Genomic DNA, 10,829 nt, shown 5'->3' with positions numbered 1-10,829 from the left:
CCGGCACTCTGTACGCAGCCCGCTCCTGAACCCCGGCACTCTGTACGCAGCCCGCTCCTGAACCCCGGCACTCTGTACGCAGCCCGCCCCTGAACCCCGGCACTCTGTACGCAGCCCGCCCCTGAACCCCGGCACTCTGTACGCAGCCCGCCCCTGAACCCCGGCACTCTGTACGCAGCCCGCTCCTGAACCCCGGCACTCTGTACGCAGCCCGCTCCTGAACCCCGGCACTCTGTACGCAGCCCGCCCCTGAACCCTGGCACTCTGTACGCAGCCCGCCCCTGAACCCTGGCACTCTGTACGCAGCGCGCCCCTGAATCCCGGCACTCTGTACGCAGCGCGCCCCTGAATCCCGGCACTCTGTACGCAGCGCGCCCCTGAATCCCGGCACTCTGTACGCAGCGCGCCCCTGAACCCCGGCACTCTGTACGCAGCGCGCCCCTGAACCCCGGCACTCTGTACGCAGCCCGCCCCTAGTCCTACAGATCCAACCAGCCCTTTGAGGGCAACCAACCTCCCCCCCCCCCCCCCTCTCGATGAATTTGATTTTGACACCCCTGCTGTAGAGGAAGAGTTCATCTACCAACATGTGACATTTAAACAACTTTTGGAAGTTGATAAGTTATTCCCCTCTTTTGCAATACCTTTGGTACAGCCCTCGTATACCATGAAGCCTAGTCTAAATGGTGGACTTCTCTTTTACATGAAGCTGCTGCCGTTCTCTCCTTCTGCATATACTTTGACCTTCTTCCCCGCTGATGGCATTTCCTTACCCCGGTGATCACACATCTCCGATTTTTTTCTTGGTTTTCTGGCCCTCACCATTCCCCGCTCTGTGCCGCTCCCCCACCCAAATTCCTCCTCTTGGCTTCAGTTAAATTCCTCTGTTTTGCTTTTCCTTACTTCATTGATGTCCTCCTCCCTCCTCCCTTCTATACATTCCTCCACACCACCCCCCCAGATCTGTCTATCCCGGCTCCTGGAGAAGAAGGGCCCGGCTTGGCACACGCGGGATGTGAGAGTAGCCAGTTCCTTCACACTGCTGGGCTTATGCTGGGGATGAGGCTGCTGCGGGATGTTTATTTGAGGGCAGGGTAACCTCAGGCAAACATCCTGCTTTTATCCTCCTTATAAAACCCAAACCTCTGCCCAGAGGAGACCACAAAATCCTGACCGATCCGGGAGAGGAGGGGCGCCGCTGAGGCTTCTGCATGGCTGGGGCTGCCTGCATGTAGCTCGTGTGTGGATGATGCATAAACAACATATAAAATATAATGGCATAAAACACCAAAACAACATTGTAAAAGACATATATCTAGTACATTAGGAAAGGATTCACTTTCACTTGAATTTTTCCACATTTTGTTATGGCCTTATTCCAAAATGGATTAAATTCATTATTTTCCTCAAAAATTCTACAAACAATAACCCATAATGACAACACGAAAGAAGTTTGTCGGAAAATCCTATGCAATTTTATTAAAAACAAAGAAAATCCCATGTACATAAGTATTCATGACACTCAAAATTTAAGCTCAGGTTCCTCCTGTTTCCACTGATCGTCCTTGAGACGTTTCTACAACTTGATTGGAGGTCACCTGTGGTAGATTCAGTTGATTGGACATGGTTTGGAAAGCCACACACCTGTCTATAGAAGGTCCCACAGGTAACAGTGCATGTCAGAGCACAAACCAAGCCATTAAGTCCAAGGAATTTTCTATAGACCTCAGACAGGATTGTATGGAGGCACAGATCGGGGGAAGGGTACAGAAACATTTCTGCGGCATTGAAGGTCCCAATGAGCACAGTGGCTTCCATCATCTGTAAACGGAGGGAGTTTGGAATCACCAGAACTCTTCCTAGAGCGGGCCACCCGGCCAAATTGAGCAATCGGGGGAGAAGGGGCCTTAGTCAGGGAGGTGACCAAGAACCCGATGGTCACTCTGACAGAGCTCCAGTGTTTCTCTGTGGAGAGAGGAGAACCTTCCAGAAGAGCTATCTCTGCAGCACTCCACCAATCAGGCCTGTATGGTAGATTGGCCAGATGGAAGCCACTCCTCAGTAAAAGGCACATGACAGCCCACCTGGAGGTTGCCAAAAGACACCGGAAGTTCTCTTGGACCATCGGAAACAAAATTCTCTGGTCTGATGAAACAAAGATTGAACTCTTTGGCCTGAATGGCAAGCGTCATGTCTGGAGGAAACCAGAAACTGCTCATCGCCTGGCCAATACCATCCCTACAGTGAAGCATGGTGGTGGCAGCATCATGCTGTGGGGATGTTTTTTAGCGGCAGGTACGGGGAGACTAGTCAGGATGGAGGGAAAGATGAATTCACCAGAATTTTGGGGGGAGGAGGGAGAGAAGAGCTGCAGATGTGTACAGCGCTGGATTGAATGAAGGGCTCGGGTACATAAAGGGGGAGGGGGCTGATGATGAGGGGCCAATACTGATGCCTCAACATTTTTATTACCTTAATGCAAGGAATGCATAAACAAATAATTTTAGGCTTTAGAACCACTTTATATTTTGACTTGTGCATTTGAACTAGCCACTATTGCCTACAAAAGACCCAATCACACCCCAGACTTTGTATCGATGCGCCCACTAAAGATAAACGCCCGTATTTCAGGTTATTGCATTGGTACCCGGATTGTCAACCAAAAGCAGATACCGGAGCAGCGAGGTCGTAGCTTGTATATATCGTACACCACAAGCAACCCGGAGTGTCATCAATTCGGGTCTCGGCTTTGTGGTGTCGATAGGACATATAAACAGCAATGTATACATTTTGGGATTGCCCCGAATGTTGAAAATACCATTCCTCCCCACTGCGGTTTCACCCCGCCGACCGCGGCATAACTACAGAACAACCGCTGTGTATCGTTGCACAGCAGGAGGCAGAGTCTTGTATGGAAGGAAGGCGACGTCACCCACTTTACACTCATCTTTTATGTATATTTAAAAGGACATTAAAAGTCTATATTGTGTATTCCTAATGCCAACCCATACACAGCTAAAGGGGAATATTGGCAATGATCGTTTTGCCTCTGAAGTGCTCACAGATTTTAATGCATTTCCTTTTAACCATTTTGCCTCTCGCACCAAATTATTGCAGAACAAACAGGTCCCTAGACAATAAAACAAAATGCACTTTTTTATTTTTATTTTTTTTAATTTTATTTTTTTTATTATACTTTTTTTTTTTTTTTTTTTTGAGCAGTGTTCGTATAATAGTGTTGCTGCAGATAAAAAGTGGACATTTTATTCTGTAATCTGTCCTATTTTAAAGTGAAATTATTATTCTGGTCCATAGAGTTGCAAAGTTTATTACAAATTAGTATTTTTTTTTTATTTTTTTTTATTTTAGTGTTTTTGTTAAATGTTGTGTTTTTATTTTTTTATTTTTTTTAAATGGGAAATGTGTAAATATGTGTTAAGTGTGTAAAAATGTAAACAAAGAGTGTGTGTGTATATGTGTTATATATATATATATATATATATATATATATATATATATATATATATATATATATATATATATATATATAATATATATATATATATATATATAATTTAAATAAAATGGAAAAATCGGAGCAAAATAAAATCGGAGAAAAATAACAGTTGAAGAGAGAAAAATGGAACTTCCACATTTGGCATGTCCATTTTGTGGAGGGGGGGCAGGCGGGCGCCAGTACCTTCTTTTCAGAGGGTCCCAGCTCCCACTTCCTCCCGGCGCGGCCCTGGAAGGGAGATCACCCCCCCCCCCCCCCATGTGCAGTGGGTACCCAGCTGTGCAGCCACAGCTGGGTGCCCACAGTTACAATGCCGGCAACACCAAACAGAGGGGGAGACGAGTGGGGGCTTCCCTCCCCCCCGCTGGACCCTGGGACAGGTAAGTGTGCGATTTTTATGAAGTCAGCCGCTGCAGTATTTGTAGTGGCTGACTTTTTATTTTTAAGCAGAAATACGCTTTAATTAGGGCTGATTAGAGTGAAAAAAAAATTGTATTGAAAAATAAAATTCCTTGTAACTGACATCATCTGCAGATGACAGTTCATCCCTTTTTGATCTGCAGATGAATGAACAGAAAGATACAAAAGTAACAACATGTTACATTGCATCTTTGTGTTATGTCTGGAGCAGTGTTGTTTATAAACACTGTCGGACTGTTTTTTTGATAGCTAGAGCTTCCAAATTCTTCTGAGTATACAGTAATGTAACGATGGAACTCTGCCAGAGGATGTATCCCCCCCCCCATTTAAGCTAAAACTGCAAAAAAAATATTTTTTGCCTACGGTCTGGCTTTTACAGTATAACTTAACTTTTTTGATTTAAATATTGATCTGTATTGTCATGCAAGTCAACGCAACTCAATGCATCTGAAGCCCCCATGTCAGTCAGTAAAATGCATGCTGGTTAATGAGCTCCTAAACATGTACTTGTAGAGGAGCCCTGTAAAAAAAAAAAAATAAATAAAAAAAATATTGGCCTGGCTCCTTTTTTATAAAATCTGCAGCGAGAACGGGAAGATTTAGGATGTGTTCACTCTACGGGAGCCATCCTCATAGATTCCTTTTGATGTCCTCTCCAAGCTGCTGTCACAGACTTTCCACTGAGTGCAGGAAGAGCCTGGCATGACGTGAGATCATCATCTGCTCAAATGGGCCCGTCCCGAGGGCCCCGGGGTGTGGTGCAGGGGGAGCAGATTCATGGACAACATCGGGGTGGGGTGGAAGCGTCTCGAACACCCATTGGCATTTACTAAATCCTTGAGAAAAAAAAAGTGCAAGTAGAAGTAGGCTAAAAGGCCTGTGCAGCTTGATGGTCTTAAAGGGCACTATGTTTGGGTGTTTTCTTCATTTGTGTGTGTGTGTGTGTGTGTGTGTATATATATATATATATATATATTCAAAAGTATTGGGACACCTGCCTTTGCGCGCACACATGAACTTTTTGCATCCCAGTCTTAGTCCATAGGGTTCAATATTGAGTTGGCTCCGCCCTTTGCAGCTATAACAGCTTCACCTCTTCTGGGAAGGCCGTCCACAAGGTTTAGGAGGGTGTCTATGGGGATGTTTGACCGTTCTTCCAGAAGAGCATTCGTGAGGTCAGGCACTGATGTAGACGAGAAGGCCTGGCCTCGCAGCAGTCCGTGCTCTCATCCATGTCTTTTATGGACCTTTTTGTTTGTGCACTGGTCCAAATAATTTGGTGGAGGGGGGATTATGGTGTGGGGTTGTTTTTCAGGGGTTGAGCTTGGCCCCTTAGTTCCAGTGAAGGGAACTCTTAAGACATTAGCATACCAAGACATTTTTTGTAGAATTTCATGCTCCCAAATTAGTGGGAACAGTTTGTGGATGGCTTCTTCCTGTTCCAACGTGAAGGTGCATAAAGCAAGGTCCATAAAGACATGGATGAGCGAATTTGGGGTGGAGGAACTTGACTGGCCTGCACAGAGTCCTGACCCCAGCCGATGGAACACCTTTGGAATGAATTAGAGTTGAGACTGTGAACCAGGCCTTCTCGTCCAACATCCGTCCCTGACCTCACAAATGCGTTTCTGGAAGAACGGTCAAACATTCCCATAGACACACTCCTAAACCTTGTGGACGGCCTTCCCAGAAGAGTTGAAGCTGTTATAGCTGTAAAGGGCGGAGCCAACTCAATATTGAACCCTACGGACTAAGACTGGGATGTCATTAAAGTTCAGGTGTGTGTAAAGGCAAGTGTCCCAATAATTTTGACAATATGGTGTATATTATACACGCAGAGTACAGTACAGAATTCACAGTGCAGGGGTCAGACTTAAGATATACACAGAAATGGAAATGCTTGCAGATTTCAGTGGTTAGGAGTTGGTGGCCCTTTGTGTTGGTGGTCAGTGCCACTTTATTGGTTGGTGGTCAGAGGCGTGTGCTCCTTTAAATGTTGATCAGCAGTGAGTGCCCCATAGCATTGGTGGTCAATGTGTCCCATTTATGGTCAATATAGTCTACCCCTTGTGTGGTTAGTGAGCCTTATTTTCATTATTGGTGAGGTGTGAGCAATGTTACTTACAGAGAAGCAATTGGTGACCTTTTTTTTTTTTTTTTTTTATATCCCTGTGATTGGTCATAACAGCTATCACAAGGTACAGAGTCCCTCTAATTGGCTCTGTGCATTGTGCCTGTGATCTGTGCTGTCAAGTGACAGTTTAATAACAGGCATTTAAAGGGTGCAGCAGCCTTTATAAACCCTTTTTAACATATGGGAACCCTTTAAATAAATTCTTAAGGAACCCCTGTCAATAAATGACTATATCTACACCTCACGGGACTTTAGTGTGATGGTCACTGGGAAGGGTTCTCCTTGTATTTGTGGACATTGGTAATAATCCCACCCTTACAAATAACTAAAAGGATCGTTGGTTCAGTGGTAACTTACCTGTGAGTCACAAAGTGCTCCTGGCTCAAGGAACCCCTTGCAACCTCTAACGGAAACCCTAGAGTTCCATGGTGGAGAGAGGATGTTCTAGAGCAGGGGTCTCAAAGCTTCTTTTAAACAAAGGGCCAGTTTACTGTCCTTCAGACTTTAGGGAGGCCAGATTGTGGCCAGTGGGGGTAGAAAATGCCTCGGGCCCAACATCAGTGAGTATAAACATGGCCTCAGGGTTGGTGGTCAGGAAGAGTAGTGCCCCATCATTGGTATTAGTGAGAGGAATAGTACCCCTTCATTGATATCAGTGGAAGAAGTATTGCCCCTTTGTTTGGGGTCAGTAGGAGGAAAAACTACCCATTTTTGGTTTTGTTTGGAGAAATGGTGCCCCATCATTGGTACCAGTGGAAAGAATAGTTCCCCGTCATTGGCATCTGTGGGAGGCATAGTGGCCCGTCATTGGTGCCAGTAGAAGACATTGTGCCCCAATATTGGTGTCTATCTAAGGAATAGTGCCCCATCATTGGTGTCAGTGGGAGGAATAGTAATTGTTACCAATGATGGGACACCATTCCTTCCACTGATAACAATGGGGTACTACTCCTCCCACTGATACCAATGATGGGGCACAATTCCTTCTACTGGTACCAATGATGGGCCACTATGCCTCCCAACAGATGCCAATGACGGGGAACTGTTCCTTCCACTGATATGAGTGGGAGGAATAGTGCCCCATCATTGGTGTCAGTGGGAGGAATAGTGCCCCATCATTGGTGTCGGTGGGAGGAATAATACCCCATCATTGGTGTCAGTGGGAGGAATAGTGCCCCGTCATTGGTGTCGGTGGGAGGAATAGTGCCCCGTCATTGGTGTCGGTGGGAGGAATAGTGCCCCGTCATTGGTGTCGGTGGGAGGAATAGTGCCCCGTCATTGGTGTCGGTGGGAGGAATAGTGCCCCGTCATTGGTGTCGGTGGGAGGAATAGTGCCCCGTCATTGGTGTCGGTGGGAGGAATAGTGCCCCGTCATTGGTGTCGGTGGGAGGAATAGTGCCCCGTCATTGGTGTCGGTGGGAGGAATAGTGCCCCGTCATTGGTGTCGGTGGGAGGAATAGTGCCCCGTCATTGGTGTCGGTGGGAGGAATAGTGCCCCGTCATTGGTGTCGGTGGGAGGAATAGTGCCCCGTCATTGGTGTCGGTGGGAGGAATAGTGCCCCGTCATTGGTGTCGGTGGGAGGAATAGTGCCCCGTCATTGGTGTCGGTGGGAGGAATAGTGCCCCGTCATTGGTGTCGGTGGGAGGAATAGTGCCCCGTCATTGGTATTGGTGGGAGGAATAGTGCCTCATATCATTAATAGGAATAATGCCGTAAGGGCCACATCTGGCCCTCAGGCAGCAGTGTGGAGACTCCTGTTCTAGAGGAACATAGTACATTACAGGACTGAAGACCAATTCATGTTACAATTGGACTAAACATTGCCCTATAGTCACCAACGTGTCGATGAGAAGCCCCATTTTTCTTTTACAAATGTTACTTTGTCTTTTTATAACAAATTTCTTGATGGTTTTTTTTTATTTTATTTTATTTTTTCTGTTTTTCTAGCACAGATCTTCATGATGTCAGATCTTCATGTGAAATAATTGTTTTCTTTTTGTGTCCACAGACACCAGCCTGTCCTTGGACTCGAGCAAGCAGGGCCACTGGTGCAGCGTGGCCTACTGGGAGCACAGGACCCGCGTCGGCCGCCTCTATGCAGTGTGCCAGCCATCAGTCAGCATTTTCTATGACCTACCTCAAGGGAGTGGCTTCTGCCTGGGCCAGCTAAGTCTGGAGAACCGGAGCGAGGCTGCAGTCAGGACACGAAGCAAGATTGGACTTGGCATTGTGCTGAGCAAGGAGCCGGACGGGGTGTGGGCTTACAATCGCAGCGACCACCCCATCTTTGTCAACTCTCCGACGTTGGACGGCCCCACCTGCCGCTCGCTTGTCGTACGAAAGGTGATGCCCGGCTACTCTCTGAAAGTTTTTGACTTTAAAAAGTCGTGCATCTTGCAGCATCTCCCGGCCCACCCGGAATACACAGATGGACCTTACGACCCCCACAGCATACGCATCAGTTTTGCCAAGGGTTGGGGACTTGCTACTCAAGACAGATGATCACTTCCTGCCCTTGCTGGCTGGAGGTCTTACTTGGACGATAGCAGCCGGCCTTTTCATCCCCCCCGTTCCCCGTCAACCGATCTATAAATATTAGAAGGATGTGTACCACTCTGAGCAGAGGCATGAGATGGTGAGGTCCCTTGGTGAAGCCTTTTTCTGCAATAGAGGCATGTGTTACCCCCCAGGTTGGCACTGTCCACCTCCGTGCCCTAGGAAGGGGTTTCCAGCAACAGTGTATACCATGGGTCTCCAAACTTCCTAAGCAAAGGGCTGCTTTACTCTCCTTTTTTTTTTTTTTTTTTTTTGACTTTATGGTGGCTGGATTGTGGCCAGTGAGGGTAGAAAACACCCTGGCATCAATGGGAGTAATCAATGGTCAGTGGGAGTAAAACAATTACATAGCGGCTGTGGTCCATAGGGGGAGGAATAGTGTCCCATCATTGGTACAAGTGAGTGAAGTAGTAACCCATCATTCGTACTAGTGGGAGGAATTGTGCCCCAACTTCGGCATCAATGGGAGGAATAGTGCCACTTCATTCATGTTGGTAGGAGTAATGGTGCCCCATCATTGGTGTCAGTGGGAGGAATAATGCCCCATTTTTGGTGTCCGTGAAACGATAGTGCCCTGTCATTGGTATCCGTGGAAGGAATGGTGCCTCATCATTGGTATCAGTGGGAGGAATAGTGCCCCTTTATTGGTATCGGGGAGAGAAATAATAATAGTGCCCCATCATTGGTATCTGTGGGGAGGAATAGTTCTCCATCATTGGTATCAATGAGAGGAAAGTTGCTCCATTATTGGTGTCAGAGGAATGGTGCTCCATCATTGATGTCAATGAGCGGAGTGGTGCTCCATCATTTGTGTCAATGAGGAATGGTGCTCCATCATTGGTGTCAATGAGGAATGGTGCTCCATCATTGGTGTCAATGAGGAATGGTGCTCCATCATTGGTGTCAATGAGGAATGGTGCTCCATCATTGGTGTCAATGAGAGGAATGGTGCTCCATCATTGGTGTCAATGAGAGGAATGGTGCTCCATCATTGGTGTCAATGAGAGGAATGGTGCTCCATCATTGGTGTCAATGAGAGGAATGGTGCTCCATCATTGGTGTCAATGAGAGGCATGGTGCTCCATCATTGGTGTCAGCGGGAGGAATGGTGCTCCGTCATTGGTATCAGCAGGAGGAATGGGGCCACATGATTGGTATCAGAGAGGCATGGTGCTCCATCATTGTTATCGGTGGGAAGAATAATGCCCCTTTATTGGTATCAGTGGGGAGAAATAATAATAGTGCCTCATCATTGGTGTCAGTGGGATGACTACTGCCCCAAGTGTATGGATAAAGAGCCACCGTTTGGAGACCACAGGTATATATATTGTGGAACACTAGGGGGAGCCGTTGCCCACTCTGTCACCCTCGTGTCACCATACTCATGGCCGTAGCTGTCCACTTTATCCTGCAGTGAGATTTTAATATTTTTGCATCTTTTAATACCACAACTGATCACCAGAATACAGTCTACGGCGCTGCGCAGCTTCTCACGGGGGTTATAAAAAAAATAATAATAATTAAAACTCTGCTCACTAAATGGATTTCCATAATTTTCACATGACAAAAAAACACGTTACAGGTGCCATATTGGATAACCTCTTTTTTTTTTTTTTTTTTTTTTTTTTTTGCTGCAGAGGCCTGGACTCCTTGCTTTGATTTTTTTATTCCACTTTGTGAGGTTCTCCAGGTCCCCGCCATAGAAAAAGTCACCACAATTCATCACTGCCCATCCCCCATATCCCCCCTCCTCTCCCCCCCACACACACACAATCTTTATTGAGAAATCCCGAAACACCCACCTATCACAGAAAGGACTCAAAGACCACACCCTAGATTTAATATAAAATGTTTATATTATTATATTGAAATATATATTATACTTGTAAATACGGAGTCATTTTTACAATGTCATTATTTATGTATGGTGCAATGTGTATATGACCTTCAATACAAATAAAATGCACTTTGGCTTTTACAGTTCTTCAGAATCAATAAATGAACTTAATCAGTATAGTGAAGGTTTTGTATATAGGTGGGGGGGGGGGGGGGGGCTACGATTACGGCACGCAGGATTACTCAACATTTTTTTATATATGGAAAAAAAAAATGGGCTTGGAAATCTTAGAGTAACTAAAGTAAACAAAAAGAAAAAATTGTGCATAGGATTCAATTGTTTCATAAATTGTAACAAGGAGAGA

At 46.1% G+C, this 10,829-nt stretch overlaps 1 protein-coding gene across 1 annotated transcript in view; it reads left to right on the top strand.

Annotated features, from left to right (window-relative positions):
• The window catches only part of LOC143958202 (mothers against decapentaplegic homolog 6-like), a 63,395-nt gene extending 52,789 nt beyond the window's left edge, over window positions 1–10,606 (top strand). The window contains 2 exon segments of the mRNA XM_077467674.1: window positions 8,081–8,551; window positions 8,554–10,606. Of these exon segments, the coding sequence (XP_077323800.1) occupies window positions 8,081–8,551; window positions 8,554–8,618 (536 nt within the window). The 3' untranslated portion in view covers window positions 8,619–10,606.
• The last annotated feature ends 223 nt before the right edge of the window (window positions 10,607–10,829 follow it).

Source organism: Lithobates pipiens, unplaced genomic scaffold, assembly GCF_037356315.1.
Source record: "Lithobates pipiens isolate NorthernLeopardFrog02 unplaced genomic scaffold, aLitPip1_a1.2 Scaffold_6, whole genome shotgun sequence".
NCBI classification, from domain to species: Eukaryota; Metazoa; Chordata; class Amphibia; order Anura; family Ranidae; genus Lithobates; species Lithobates pipiens.
Note: the sequence above shows the minus strand (reverse complement) of the source record. Positions and strands in the feature narration are given on the sequence as shown.